Below are 16,135 nucleotides of genomic sequence, written 5' to 3'. Positions count from 1 at the left end.
TTTTTTTTGGTGTGAGTGTAAACATATTGCTCATTTATGGTAGACTTCACGCTTTAAAAAAATAATTTGATTGGTGATTTATAATTATTATATTTGAACATCCAAATTTGATAATTGTGAATCTTCTTGATATTGAGATCTAAAATTCTTTTTTAAGTTATTATTTTGTGTAGGAGTCCACCACGAGAAGAATCAATAAATAAATAAATAAATAAATTTTGGCTCCAATTACACAATAGACGTGAGATCCTTGATACAATTGACATCAATCTTGACTCATCAAATTGTATTTATGGAACTGTTAGGATTGCAAATAAATGTATTTGGTTGGTTTAGAGTTAACTAATTTATGGTGTAAAACAATTGTATATAATAGAAATAATGGCTGTTACATGCCCATTTTGTAGTAATCAAGACGTTGCAATGTTTTGTAAGTACACATCAAAGAATCATAGATCATTTGTCTTGGGATACACAATAAAAGATTTATGATTCTACGCATGCATCTTGTGGCAAATGATCTACGGTTCTGTGATGGGGGTGTATGTCAAAGGAGTCATCAAAAAATCATTAGTCTTATTGGTAATTAGGTTAGGGTGTGTGTTTAACACGTGGCATTGCCAAAGTTAGTTAAACCTATACCTCACTTCAGTTTTAAATGTATATATTTAAGCAATCACATAGGATGTTGATGGTGATAATGAGAACAAGAAGCAAGTGAAAATCATCTCAATTGGTAAAATCCATGAATAATGATATCATATCTAACACCTTTTCCTCTCCATTTAGTCGAGTCACTTATCTAGATTTTAGGTGGATCAATATTTTATTTGTACGAGAGTCAATAAATATCGAAACAACGTACTCAAGTCTATGAGTGAGCAATATGTTTACACCCACCCCAAAAGAAAGTCATACTTAAAATCACCAATTAGAGAAATTGTTATTGCAAAAACTATTCCACTAGTTAATTCAAAATGTTAGGTCAATCCTTATATTCATATGAGAGAGAAAGAGGTTTTGGAGTGACCTCGAGCTAAAACCTCATATGATACTTTTTGATGTGAAAGTAGTTAGAAATCATAGATGTTTTTCCACTTGTACATCGATGAAAAGAATTTATGATTCCCAAACACTTTCATGTCAAGAAGTATCATAGGAAGCATTCTTTTAGATAATGAGATGGTGTGCTATAAAGAACTGATAAGATTTCGGGAGTGCTAGGGACGGTCTTCCTAAAATACCCTTCTAATTAATAACCAACACACAGAGTGAAGCGAAGAAAATAAGTATAAATCTTTCCATAATAATTATCCTAATTTCTTTTAACCGTCAGATCTTCATGTACGGTGATAGAAGACTTAACCTTTGGTTTGGTCAAATACTGGATCATTGCCCTAATACCACATTCCCACCGTTCTCTCTCTCTCTCTCTCTCTGTGTGAGTTCGTGATGTACTGTAACAGAGCCCGAAAAGTTGAAGTTTGAAGGTTGGGTTGCAGAAAATATGGTGGAGTGTGTCCGCAGGATTTCTCTGTGGTGTTGATAGATCTATGGTTTGTTCTTCTCTTTCTTTCTTGATTTAAATAAATATAATGTCTTATATTTGATTGTGTGCTTTTATTCGATTACTAAAAACAAAGAGGGAAAAATATTTAGTTATTCATCGATGGAGTTTGAACCATTGAACATGGAAAACGAGGTGATCGAATTTGATATGGGGTTGGAAGACGACGCTGTGGACATTGAGCATCCCATCGATGACGACGAGATGTTCGAGAGTTCTGGTGGTGATGGTGGTAGGGAATTATACTTTCCTGAGGGTGACACTAATCTTGAACCATATGTGGGGATAGAATTCGAGTCAGTAGAGGCCGCCAAGTCCAAGTCTTTCTAGCTGGACAATACCAAGATGGACAAATAGAAAATGAAGCAGATAGAACCTTTACATGGTCAAGTCCAAACTCAAATGAACGGTGGCAATCTGCAAATCCATCGTCCATTTTTACGAGTCAAAAGATATCTGATGAGGCAAATGTCTTACCAAATTGATTTCCCACGCAATGTTTGTTAAAACTTACACACCCAAATTTGCTATTGCATATATCCATCTATAAATGTACATACCATAAATTATGGTCCCTTTCAAGGCATGCAGACACCTATCTTTTCAAAGACTACAAAGGAGTTACGACTTCAAATTAGAAAGAGTACACATCTGAAGAGTGAATGCCATAGTTGCTATCTAAATTATTCTAGTCCAAGATGAACAAAAAGCTTAATTAACTTGTAAATACAAGTGAGTAAAAGATAAGCCTTCAGAGCTCAATCTTTCATACCAAGCTTTATGTTTTGAACTTTTTTCTTTTTTGATAAGTATAAAATATATTGAAGAAAGGAGAGGAACAAAATACAAGGAGAGAAGGCTGAGGTAGCCCTTCAAAGAAAAGCAAAAACGAGCAAAAGATTTTCAAAACATCAATGATAACGTAAGAAATTCCATCTAAAAACAAAGTCATCAAAAGTAGTTCCCGCAAACTCTATGTTCAGATTTGACCAAAGGTACTGAAAGCCCAAGATCTCCAAGAAAACACCATGAACACCCTGTTATTTCTTTCATTCCACAACCCTCAAACAATAGCCGATGGAAGCATAGCCCAGAGGTATCTTTTTCTGGAGGAGAAAGCATTATTGACCCACTCTACTAACAATAACAAGAACTTCCGAGGTAAGACCCAATTAATACGGAAAAGCCCAAAGAAAAGAAATTAAATATCATGAGAAAAAGAGGAGTGAATTAAAATATGGTCAACCGATTCCCCATCCCTCAAATAAAGGGGACAATAGTTGGGAGTGATCCAACTCACATGATCATAAGTCTATTGTTCCTCAATGTCTTTCAAGACTGTCAGTAGGTTTGCTTGATACACTTCACACTTCCGATTTACCCGGTGCAACTGCTTAGATAACATCCTACAGGTCAAATCGATATAGGTTAACCTTTGCTCTCTTCATTGGCGTGAACCATCATGGACATCCTGTGTTGTTAGGTTGTGCATTCCTTGTGAATGAATCTGAAGCATCGTTCATTTGGCTATTTATGACATGGCTTATGACAATGTTAGGTTGCCCTTCTATCTCAATCATTACTGATTTTGATAGGGTGATACGGTCTGCCATCACACAGGTATGCCCAGATACACATCATCGTTTTTGTAAGTGGCATATCTTTAAAGAAGGCCATGAGAAGTTGGCTCATCTATATCTTGAAAGGAGCTTTGGGTTTGAATCGAATCCAAGTTAGTGAACTAGAAAATTATCGTAATGTTATCAAATCTATTAGCTTAGATATCTTAGATGCGAAGAATCTCATGGAAACTTCAATTAATGAAATAAGTTCTTCTAGTCGTGTGGGGGATTCGGCTGAGGATCGAGAAGTTGGGAAAATTTTGAATCAGAAGTCGAGCAGGAGAAAAAGAGAGCCGGGTACAAACAATTTTAATTTTTTCCAATTTTTTGGGGGATTGTTTCAAGAAAACTCAATTGTGGGAAAACCTAATAAAGTGAAACGAGAAGTAATGGAGCCATTGAATACAGAAGTTGTGAATAATCAAATCAATGGTAGTAGTTTAGTTGACAGAGTTGAACACAAAATGGTATTAAATCAAGTGTTTGATGATAACGTGGAAAATACGAAAGTGATCTCTTCTTTGCTAGAGGCTTCTAATAATCCAAATTTGAACCAACATGGAACTAAAATATTAGGTGATGAAGCTGGAAAAATGAGAGTAATTCAAGGATTGGTGGAAGAGAATTCCATGGAGACGGTTAGTAATATTGAGACATTACTTGAGGATGAAGAGTTTAGTCAAAATAATAATGGTTCACGATTCATGAATCACCATGGAAAGTTCATGAAGATGTCCCGTGATCAATTGGATCTTGGTGTCGATACAAACACTAGGGAAATTGAGCTCGGGCCATTTATTGTGGAAGACACGGCTTCCTTGCAACAAGAATAGGCTCTCAAGACATCCAATGGAGCTTATGCACCTTCTTACGGCAGGAAGAAAGGCCAAAATGGGAGTTATAGATTTGATTTTAGGGACGGGAGGGGAAAGTCAGGAGATGAACCCAAATTGGGCATGGTTTTGGAGGATGTAGTATTTGATAAACATCTGACAGAGACAATTGGCCTTCTGAAACAAGCCTGGGAGTGTTACAACCATATCCCGAAAGTGCTAGTCAAGACCTCTCCGTCAGTCCTTTATGGCTCATAGAATCAGTGAAAAAGTGAGCAGTCTCCCAGGCAGAAACAGAAGAAACTCCTAACCTAACAATATCATCTTATAGTTAAAATGACACTCCATGCGCATGGAGTGAGGGCGATACGCACCAAATCTCCACAGAAACCACCAACCAGTGGCCACTGATGTGTTTGTCACTTGTGATCTCTACCGACTTAATAGTAACAGATGCTCCGTAGCTACAGATTGGGTTTGGCATATAATAGAAGATTATATACATAGTATAGTATACATCGACGGATATGGTCAACGTTCCTTCCTCCTACTTTTCTCAAATTCTTGTCACGAAACGCCGTTAAAGCGTTCTCTCTCTCTCTCTCTTTCAAGCGCATTTCATAGTATCGATCGATAAGCCATAGCAGGTGAGCTTCGTCGCTATTTCTTATATATATATATATATATATATATTCTAGATGAGCCTTTATCTGTAGTGTACTGTAGAAAATCAAATTAATTTTCAGAAACACCTAATAAAGTCTCTACTTGTTCAACCCAGAAGAAATTAGATACATCTGGAAAATACATTTCCCTGATTATTAACGTTTGTACTTAAAAAGAATAATTAATTGATCTAGGTTGCTAGGTAGGTGTGGAGGAGTTGTGACGAACTGTAATCTACATGGAGTGCGTTGTTGAAGGAATTATAGAAACACTGGTAAGCTTTCCTCCTCCTCCTCCTCCTTTCTCTGTCTCTCTTGTTTGTTTGTTTATTTATTTTGGGCATGATCTATAACATATATTATCTTCCCAAGTGAGTCACTTGGAGAGCTTTTGTAATATTGATGCATGCTTATGTGTGTTAGAAGTTTGGATAAGAGAAAATATTTGAGAATGATTTAACAGGTGGTATTCAAGAAGTACCTGGAGACATAAAAACTGAAACATGCGTTTTATGAAGTAGTTAATGGAAGGTAGTGTCAGACATGTTTAATTGACGTAGAATCACTATATGTGACTGTAAGTGTTGATTGATAAAATTTAGGTGCACATTTATCCAACTATCTATTGTTGTTTAGAAAAACTTTCCATAGGTTTTTCTTTTGAAATTTTTAGTCCCACACTTATGAAAATCAAAACCTCCTTGACTTTGGACAGATGGCAAGCTGTGGTTTGTTATCTTTTTAGAAAATTTATTAACAAGTACAAACCATGTAGGAAAACTACATATTGCCTTTTCTTGCTTTCTTGCAAAATTTTTTACTCTCTCATGTATGGGAAACAAAACCTCCTTGAGTTGATTAGGAGGTGTTATGCGTTTATATATTTGTGGACAACATTTTATTAGTGTTTACCCTCACTTCTGTCTTTGTTTAGCTTTAAGGTTAGAGTGGATTTTAACTATTTTACTCAACTTATTCTTTGATTTCTTTTCATTCTATATTTACTCTATTAGCTATTTTTCGACTACTGAAGCCTGTTGCTATGTCTATGAAAAGGAGACATAATCTCCTTTTGCTTATAGGACATATAACAATTCTCTCTCAGTTCATTTTTTATCGGAGAAAAAAAAAAAATGAAACAAGAGGGTGAACCCCCCTCAATACAAAATGAGTGGACCAATACTAGTGAGGAAGGATCTCACTCAACTTATTAAAATCGATTTCAAAGAGTGGCCAAAGACTATTGGTACACTTTTTTTTTTGGTGAGTTTCCATCGAGGGTTCCATCATTCTTGAGTTTGAATAAGCCCATGGCTTGGAAGTGCTACAGAGATCTAGGACATTTGAATCCTGAGGTAGATGCAGAAAGCTTGTCAGCATCAGAAGGTAATGGGTAACCACCTACCAGGGATGAAATCAGAACTACACTTTTTCCTAATGCTTGGAAGTGCAGCCTTTTCTGTAATCTTTTTGTTTCTCAGAAGACTCTCTGGTCTTTGCTTTTAATCCATCCAACCAGATCTAAGGCCTTGTATGGAAGCTTAGAAAAAATTTCCTTTGAAAATTATTTAAATTAAAATTTTTTTATTTCAAGAAAAAGATCTATAATTGTTTTTATTTATTTATTATTTCAATGTTTCATGCAACCTTTGTCTCTGCTTAAGCAAAATTTCAAAATTGTCCAACCATGGATTTTGTAGTAGGTAATGATTTGATTACATGAATTATGTAAAACTAGAAGCTAGACGTTGTGGGTGAAGTCATTTCATTGCGCGTGTGAGCAGATTTTTTCTGAATAATTTATTATGCTTCTGTTCTGTGTGGATGAGGTACCTCTAAATTATTTCTGGGTTTAACTTATGAGGGATGTCGTGCAGCATGTTGAGGCCTTAGAGGTCCTCCTTCAAGGCCTTTCTGGTGTTCCCAAGGAGCGTCTAAGGATCCATGAGTTGTGCCTAAAAAGTATACCGAACCTTGGTAAGGATTATCTCATGTTTTTTTCCCCCTGTATAGGACTTCCTTATGATACCCTCATAATGAATTGTAATACTTGTTGCTACATCTGGACCATCCAATCTATGGCCCCACCTGGTTCACATGTCCCTAGATTGCATTGATAGATCCATCAGACTGCTCACACATCCAGTCAATGTGATTCTCTATAGATGTGACAAGATGGGAAGATGGACCTATGTTTGTGCCACTTCATTGTGATAGAGGTGGCTGAGGGAAGATCTGTACCTGGCCATTATAGAGGATTTAGGTTCATTTGTCTCTTTATCTATATCCAATTATCCATGCATGCATACCTCTATATGCAGTGTACTATGCATCAGTGTGTTGTATATCTATGTATGTATGATGGACCATCCAGCGTGGTTGAATATAGGTTTTTATGATTAATTTTAATTTGTCTTTTTCACTTGCTTTATTGTGCATTGTTCTATATGCCGATTCTGTATCATTAAATAGCGTAGTTAACGAGAAGCTTTTCTTATTCCAGGATCAGTATCCTCAGAGGTTAGACTCTTATGCGATCTTGAACAGCCCACACCTACTTGGTAATTCCTCGACTTTCTACTGTATTTGCATTAGTTCTCATCAAAGATATTATCTTGGAAATTTTGGAAATCTGGAATGTGCAGGACTGTTCGACATGTTGGGGGTGCTGTGAGAGGTGCCGGTGCTGAGCAACTTTCAGTTGCTGTTCGGAGCATGGTGGAAAGCAAAGTAAGCAAGAATGTGTTTCGCTTCTTCCATGCACTTGGTTATAAGTTAGATCATGAACTTCTGAAGGTAGGGTTTGCCTTTCATTTCCAAAGGGGTGCCCAGATCAAGGTTACCGTGACTTCAGTTAACAAAATGCTGAAGCTTCATGCCACTGAGGAGGCCGTGCCAGTGACACCTGGTATACAATTGGTTGAAGTGACAGCTCCTGCATCTGCTGATACCTATACTGAAGTCGTTGCTTCTGTTTCATCTTTTTGTGAATATCTTGCACCGTAAGGCTTTCTGTCTTCTCTTAGAAGAGGAATTCTTAGGACAGGTGCCCACAGACCTACCTGCTTCTTGCATGTTGCATTTGCAGAACTTTAACGTTCTGCATGGGAGGGTCCAAAAAAGAAAATTTGTCTACAGGTCAGATGATTAAGATCGTCCATTGTCTCAAAAATTGGCTGTAGAGGTCACCAAGGTGTGTTACCCATTAGTTGGTGTGCCCTAAGCACTCCATAGGCCTCCTCTACAGTACAAGCAAGGTTGGGATTGTGGTTGAATTTGTATATATCCTGTCCTAGATATTCCTCTTTTTTAAAAATATCAACTTTTTTGTGTCTTTTGTTTTACCAGATGTTATTAACTTAAGGTATTCTTTAGGCTCCTGCACTTGTCAAAACCAAATTTTACAGCTGGGGTTGTACCTACTGCCGCCGCCGCCGCTGCCTCTCTCATGTCTGATCGTGGCGATAAGACCTTATAACATTTTTGTATCTGCAAGATGCTTTGGTAGATGGAGACGGTCCTCAAAAGTTTGAAATGATAGAGCAAAATCTATTTCAACAGAGGAAACAAACAGGTTCCTGGAGTGGTCCTCACTATCAAAACCTTTTATAGATGGTCAATGTGACAATGATCGAGCCTTACTTTTTAAGAATATGAGTAAACTAGTTTTTTTATTGTCAAACCAGAATTTTCTTTTGGACATGGCTAACCACCTTATCAATAGGCAAGGTTGGTGAGTTGCAGATGCCAGAATATGATGTGCAAGGCATTTCTTTGTTTGTAATGGATTCTTGGGAAATTTTATTTCCTTTTTTATGTGTAGACCCCATTTTTTTAACCATTAGAGATACGTTCTCCATTAGGTGAACCTTCATTCTGTGTGAAGGTTGGCTTTCAAATCTTAAACAATGCTCTGTATGGAAGCATAGAAAATTTGTTCTTGGAAAAAAAATAAAAAATCTGGTATATTGTGGGTTTGTCCAAGAGAAATCTTCTCGAGGAACGTTTTTTTAGGAACATGGTTTCTAAGCTTCCATGCAGGCCTAACTTCAGAATGACGTTAAACTTCTCTTCGACCAATATAGATTAAGGCTTAAATCAAAGATTTTTCAACTAGACATTGGCTTGGCCAGCCCAACTTTTGTGCCTTACAGAGAGCTCCTGGAGGGCTTGAACAAATGTATGTTAAGAGTCACTTGCACAATCGTGGTGAAGTGGAGAATGGATTTAGGTCACCTTCATTGGCCAAGAACATATTAAGGGTAACCTTCATGCAGATTGATCTCCAGTTTGCGAAAGGGATTAAAACAGAAGTTGAGTGGTTTCCCACAAGACCTGTCACCCATAAACTGTGGTGTAATCACCTGATTGACATAAAATGACTATATATATATATTTTTTTACTTTGGGTGCAAGCAACATGCCCTCATTCTTCAACATATTTGATGTCGTGGGTTCAAGTCCAGCACCCCAGCTTACCTGGAGAGAAAAAGTGCGCCCATGCAGACCCAAATCCAAACCCTCAAGGTGGTCACCACAGTCCCTTCAAATACGTCAGGTTGCAGCAATTTCTGAAGCAAGCGGGGTTAGTAGCACAACATGCAAAGTGAAGCAACTCCACCTCCTTAAGAATGCCTCCTGCGCTCATCCCACCATGGTTTGCTGTGGGAGAAGGGTCATACTTATTATAATTGTGGTGCTAAGGCCCTTTATGGAGGCTCACCCGCCCGCACGATGAAAAGCACTAAACTCTAAAATAAACTTACTGTTTCAAAACATTCAAAATGGAACGCCACATTGCATAACATCATGCTTTTAAAGTCATTTAGGTTAAGTACCATAGTTACATGGAAACAACAGCGTTTCACACTGAGATCCTTTATGCTTGACAGAAGAATGACCTGCAGACAATACTCATATTCTGCCCTTTTTGGTCGCTTGCTTCCGACTCCCATACTATTACTTTTTTTTGATAAATAACTCCCATACGATTACTATAGTCAAATTGACAGTTGCTCTGTTATGTCAAGTGCCAAGATTGGCTTGAGAGATTCTCTTGAATTCATGAGCTTCATCAATCGAAATTCAATGGAAAAGGGCGTTTGTGCGAAAAGAAATGCATATGAAAAAAAGACTTTCTAGATGATTCACTTTAGTAGCTATATAGCCGGTTAGGTACTTGACGGAGGTGGATCAGTAAGTTAGGCAAATTCTGTTATCACTTATATGAAGGGAAGGAAGAGGTGACTGAGCAAACGAGTGGACCAAACGAAGTGAACAAAGAAAATAGAATATATAGGTCAGGATCCCTTTACTCCTAAGAACAACTCATGAAAAAAACACATGATCCCAACCCTTTAAATGCAAAATCCAATGATTAAAATTTATCCTCGGGATAACTAACCCCGAGAGTTGTGTTATCAAGGTACTCTTAAGTATCAACCATTGGATTTTGTGTTTAAAGGGTTGGGATCATGTGTTTCTTTCGTGAGTCATTCTTAGGAGTCAACGGATCCCAACCCTATATATATATATATATATATATATATATATATTTTATTATTATTATTTTTTTATATATTATTTTTATAACTGTGCGGACAGTAAATTTCCACAGGAACATGAGAAAATGGTTTGATCCATAAATTGCTAGTCAAGAATACATATCTGAGGAAACTGGCAGAAATAAATTTCCTTTTCTAAGCTTCCACATATGAATTAGATAGCAATTATTTTCCACTAGGCACAATTCACCCATCCACGAATTCAATCTAAAAAAAAAAAATCTCTCCGATCCCAAAGAACCATTATTGGATTCATTAATTGTACACCACAAAGTTCTGGTACACCTTACTAACCATAACCCAGACACCTACCACTGCCCCACAAGTCAAATACACCTGATGTTAAATTACTCTTGTAAATTAGGATTGAATGTTCTATCAAATACATCATAAACTGCACTAGGTTTAAAAAGATGGAAAACCCGCTAACAAGTAAAACAGAGTTTACAGAAGCCCCTTACACTTTGCTCAACCTTTACTAGTAATGGTACAGGGAAAATGGAAAAGAAAAAAAAGAAAAGAAAAAAAAAAAGAAAGAGAAAAAAAAGCTGAATGCCAAGATCACCTATCCATATGATTCAATCTCTCAAATTAAGCCTCACAGACTGAACTTTCACTGACAGCTTTAGCTTCTGTTCCTCCATATCTTTTAAAACTGCAAGCAGATTTGCTCGATATACCTCACATCGTTGATTTGAATTTTCCAGCTCACTCATCAATTCCAGAATTTTCTTGTCTTTCTCATCCTATAAAACGAGAAAAAAATGAGAATTACACATTTTCAATATCGAGAGTATAACATATTTTTTTGCTAGGCAAGTAAGGTGTTATTAGTTAATGGAGGTGAAGGTGGATTCAATGGGATTTGAACTTAGGTCATGGGATTAACTCTCCTCAAGCCTTTACCACTTTAGCTAAGCGGCATCTTCAAGAGTATATCATGTATATTTGTTCTGTGTATTGTAGCTTCAAACAACTCCCCAGACTGCAGAAGATGCCATCATGAGGATGTGTTGTGAGCTTCAAACTACTTTCCTGAATCTAGACATCAAAAAACCTGTGGAAACCCAAAAGATCCAAGGGAAAGAGAGGTGAGGCATTGCAGTTCTATACAAAACTAGGTGCACCATAACTCTTGGTCCTAGTCAAGAGAAGATGGTCATCAACCTGAGGACACCTCAAATGCACTAGCAGAGGTCTAGACTCCTCTTGGATCAAGCCTTAAGTAGGCCTCTGCCTGCCAACAAAGCAGAAGAGTGGAACGCGACCAATTTTCCATCCATTCAAATTCGAACAGAAGGGAGGATGTTGCAGAACCTCCAAATTCAGGGTTCTTGTAAGAATTGCCACTTAGCTAAGTGGTAAGATGTGTGGAGAGTTGTTCCCATGTCCTAGGTTCAAGCTCCCTTGAACCCATACTTCTTATGCTAACCACTAACCATATTACCTGTCACTAACCACTAATCAAGCATGTACCTATCAAAAATAAAATAAAAATTCAGGGTCCTCGTCCAACCAAATCACAATTTGCAGAGATTGACATCCACGGGAAATAAACACTTCATAGCCAATGACAGCCATATTCCATTGCCTAGGAGTGAGCAACACTAAGGAAATAGGAGAACTCCAAAAAAATGACATGACGTACCCAGATAATATTTGACACAAGTCAAGGGTAGCTAAGTTCCAAAACCTTATACAAAGGCCTTACCACAAAAACAAAAGACTGCTAAGCTCCAAAAGCCTATCACAGAATCTTTTTTTGATAAGTAAAATATAATATATTAAGGCAAAAGCTGTGTGAGATGACCAACTAAATACAAGACAGTATTGGGCTTGGAAATATTGGGCTTGCTCTTCCTTTGGTCTAAGCTGAGTAAAAACTTTGAGGGAGTGTGTTTCCAAGACTTTGTTTTTAATTGGGATAACATTTGTAACTTGTAGTCCCGCGCAGGGCATGTATTTTTGCTTTCTTTCTCCTTTTCTTGTTGTTTTGTTTTTTGTTGTTGGGGGCTACCTCAGCCTCCTTTTCGTCGTTTCATTTATAAAATTTATATTTATCAAAAAAAAAAAAAAACTAAATACAAGACAGTGACCAAGAGAGCCCACCAAACAGAAAGTCACTCCTCACAAGGAATTCGATAAACCCATTCCTATCTACATCAAAAGTACTGAAAGAAACTCCCTGCAAGCGTGCGCATGTGCACACACACACACACACACACATGCACACAAGGTAAATTGAAACCTTAGCATTGTTCCATGGCACCTTTATGCCAAGAATCCTCCCTCTTGAACGTCATGTAGCCGGATCCATGGGTTTAATTTAATTTGTTAGTCATTAGGCTAAGTTCATACAAATAATTTTTCTCTTCATCCTGCTTACATTGGAGACAGTTCCTGACTTTCTCATTAAAGTCCTCAGAACTTCTTAAACAGATTTTCTTTTGATTGGAAGGAAAACTTAAGGCACACAACCTACTCAGCCAACTCCTCAACCATTGGTTTTCATTTTTCACACAGATTGAGGAAAGAAAAAAAAAATTAAAAAAATTGAAGTTTACGCAACTCTCCCCCGACAACAAGAAGTAAGGAAGACTAAAAGTTTAGAATCTGATATTTTAAGAATGCTTTGTAACTTGTTGGACATACTTGAAATGAGCTATATCTAAGACAAAATAATTCTGAGAATAAACCTACGAAACTACCAAATACAAACTGAGAGCGACTAATTAACTGGCTATCATGTCTATCAAATACATAAAAATTTATAAACAAAAGAGTGACATTGGACTTCTTTTACTTGATATATTCTGCATCAAGAAACGCAAGGACATAACTATAAAAGCATTTTCCGCACACACAAAATTAATTCAATAACTGACCGGGGAAGATATAATCCAAATGGGTCCATTGTTTCTAAATTGTCAAAGGAGCATGCATGGTTTGGACATTTAGACTTTAGATCTACCCATATATTCATGAATTAATATTTTGAAATTGAAATAGACCCAGCTTCACATTAAATCAAAGAAAAAAGATGAGAAACTGAAGAACAAAATCTGGAAAATCTGAGTAAGAGGAGAAAATAGATTCGGTGGCATGTTAAAGAATATGGTGGGCATCCATATTGACTCAGTAACAAAATTGAATGAAGTACTTGTTATGAAAATGCAAAGTAAATTTGTTAAGAGAAAAGAACTGACCGCAGAACCAAACTGAAGTGGGCCCAATTGATTTCCTTCATTGGCATGCACGTGTTGATTGCTTCCATTGACCAGAGCTCCAACCTGTGCTACTCCAGGACCCTGCTTCTTCGCAGCCGTGACCTTCTTCGCAGCCTCTTTTAGAGCATCCATTGCCACGTTATAAACATGTACAGATTTTGCCCCTTCATCTACATATTTGATGGCTTCCTGGCGTAGATTGTTAAAACGGTCATCTGAAGACTCTCGAGAATTACTTGGCAATTCAAGCGCTCGTTCATCCACCACAACTCCGCTCTTGGCATTTCTTGTCCACCGTTTCAAAACATAGTGAGAAGGGAGTGTAAGAACATTTGTTACTCTGAAGACTGCTAATACGTGCCTACAGATAATGCCCGAAAACTCAAACATTCGACAGCTACAATTTGCTTTCATCTCAAAAACATGGAACCTCACAATGTGAGCCTTGTGGTCTTCCCCAAATTTCATCACCCTATAAGTGGTGACCGTCCCAGTATCCTCGATTTTAGTTGCCGTAATAGCAAGAGTTTCAACTAATTCTTCTTGGAATTTCATGAATATTCTTCTAGTATAAATGCTTGCTGCTTGCTTTTCCATAGGAGAAGGGGTCTTTAAAACTGGTGCGGTGTTTATTGTATCGTAATCGGCCTTTACTTCCTTTTCATGCCGACTTGCTACAGCTTTCTCATATTGCTTAACCAACACCTGTATGGTGGTAGATGCATTCACATACCCATCAAAAAATGAGTTTACGCTATCACTCCCCTGGGTTATAGACATTTCCCCAAAGAATGTGTCCCGCATGTAGACCGGGACCCACTGTTGGCGAACAAGGTACATTGACTGAAGCCATTCATTATCCACAATATTGTATCTTTCGAGGAGCGACTGCCAAGATGATTCAAACTCATCAATTGTCTCAGTCATGTTGATGCACTTACGGAACTCTGCTTCAAATGTTGGGTAAGAATGATATACAGCTGACAACTTCTCTTGGGCTTCTCTAAATATGTTCAACTTACAAAAACGGTGACGGCTATTGGGAAGCACATGTTCCACAGCTGTTTGTATGACCCTATCCCGGTCCGTAGTGATAGAGACCGGATGGTGTCCGGACATCACAGAAAGCCAAGTATCAAAGAGCCAAATGAATGAAGCTTCAGATTCATTGAGAAGTAATGCACATCCAAATAAAACTGGCTGACCATGATGGTTCAATCCAGTAAATGGTGCAAATGGGACCCTGTATCGGTTTGTCCTATATGTTGTGTCAAATGTGACTGTGTCCCCAAAATAATTATAATTCATCCTACAAGTTGAATCAGCCCAGAATATGTTTCCCGCCAAGTGCTCACTGCCACCTTGGATAGCATAAAAGAAAGAGGGATTTTCAGCGTGCATTCGTTTCACATAATCCAAAACATGCTGACCTCCACTACCAAGAGTCCTCTGCCGGTTTGTAATGTAATTCCTGCAATCCACGGTAGTAAAACCAACATTGTCGATCCCACCAGATTCCTTCGCCAACACAGACATCACCCCACTTGGACCTATACCAGCCGCTTGAAGTGTATCGATAAGGCTTCGAGCAGTACCTGATACATGTTTATGGGATCGAAGGCGATGCACTTTATCGGGAGGCACGAGCTCATGATTGTGTTCTTTCAAAAGTTTTGACACCACCCATCTTCCTGAATCTTGTTTCTTTACCATGATCATTGCCTTGCAACCCACTCGTTCGACTGCCCGTGGGCGCTTCTGCTTATTCTTGCTTCCACGGTCCCGGCCCTGATGGAAGCCTTGTCGGGAGCACACAATCTGGCGGCAAATAATGGAACCGTCGCGGCGGGAACGGTGATAAGTGCTGGCCCGGATACTGAATCCAATACGGCGGGCATACGAATTGTAAAAAATCCGGGCAGCCTCTTCGGATTCAAATTCCAAGCCCTCGTAGGGCTCAAGACTTGGGTCTGAGTCAGAAGCAAAGAAGTCTCGTCCAGCTGAGCCACCATCGACCAACTCATCCTCATACTCTCCGTCCTCTTCTGGGTGTTCAATGTCGACACCAACATCGTCTTCGTCTCCAGAGCCGATGTCAAATTCCATCACGTCGTTTTCCATGTTCAAAGGTTCGAACTCCATGATTTTTATGGGTATCGATTTCACTCTATTATTAAATTTAAAATAATACTACGGAATCTAAGCATTATAAGATTATTTAACATTACAAGCGAAACCAAACCAAGAGAAGAACAACTGACCCTATGGAGCTACCGAAGAGATGCAACCGGATCTTCTGTAGTCGAGCTCCAAAGTTAGAGAGAGCGAGAGAGTGAAGAATAGGAGCTCCTTCAAGGGTTTTGTTTTTTTATAGAGAGATTGAAATGGGAAAATAGGGAGATAGATTCTGGTTTTTAGGGTTTCGTAACAGAGGAGAGAAACAGAGGGTAATTTCAGGGGATTCGAAGGTTTCTAGTGTTGGGGTTTCTTTGGACGGTTTCAATTCAAGCTGGAGAGATTCTTGAAACGATTGTACTTATTAGTGATCTGGTGCTTCTTGGGAACACCAACCTTTGTGCTACTCGTAATCGTAGAAGCTATTGGATACTTCAAATAACATAATACTTAAACTACTACGGATTCCGTATTTTACTAAA

The 16,135-nt window shown here is 38.1% G+C and overlaps 2 protein-coding genes across 5 annotated transcripts; one reads left to right on the top strand and one right to left on the bottom strand.

Annotated features, from left to right (window-relative positions):
• The first annotated feature begins 1,388 nt into the window (after positions 1-1,388).
• On the top strand, positions 1,389-8,509 carry LOC147408503 (mediator of RNA polymerase II transcription subunit). Of its 4 annotated transcripts, none has more exons than XM_086418871.1 (6): positions 1,390-1,556; positions 4,895-4,962; positions 6,565-6,664; positions 7,191-7,248; positions 7,333-7,689; positions 8,063-8,509. In XM_086418871.1, the coding sequence occupies exons 2-6, from the start codon at positions 4,927-4,929 to the stop codon at positions 8,163-8,165; spliced, it is 654 nt and encodes a 217-aa protein (XP_086274997.1). In that variant the 5' UTR covers positions 1,390-1,556; positions 4,895-4,926; the 3' UTR covers positions 8,166-8,509. The 4 variants fall into 4 exon arrangements, with proteins under 4 accessions (XP_086275003.1, XP_086274997.1, XP_086274982.1 ...); XM_086418856.1 differs by having other exon boundaries at positions 1,391-1,556; positions 4,891-4,962; XM_086418864.1 differs by having other exon boundaries at positions 1,391-1,556; positions 4,883-4,962.
• Positions 8,510-10,476: 1,967 nt separating this feature from the next.
• Positions 10,477-16,015, bottom strand: LOC147408502 (protein FAR1-RELATED SEQUENCE 5-like). The gene is made up of 2 exons (XM_086418832.1): positions 13,458-16,015; positions 10,477-10,997 (listed from the first exon to the last, which is right to left on the bottom strand). The coding sequence occupies exons 1-2, from the start codon at positions 15,618-15,620 to the stop codon at positions 10,830-10,832; spliced, it is 2,331 nt and encodes a 776-aa protein (XP_086274958.1). The 5' UTR covers positions 15,621-16,015; the 3' UTR covers positions 10,477-10,829.
• Positions 16,016-16,135: the final 120 nt, after the last annotated feature.

The sequence above is a fragment of the Akebia trifoliata genome, chromosome 2 (assembly GCF_017979445.1).
Source record: "Akebia trifoliata isolate Shusen 1 chromosome 2, ASM1797944v1, whole genome shotgun sequence".
Classification (NCBI taxonomy): Eukaryota; Viridiplantae; Streptophyta; class Magnoliopsida; order Ranunculales; family Lardizabalaceae; genus Akebia; species Akebia trifoliata.
This window is presented reverse-complemented; position numbering and strand designations above follow the sequence as displayed.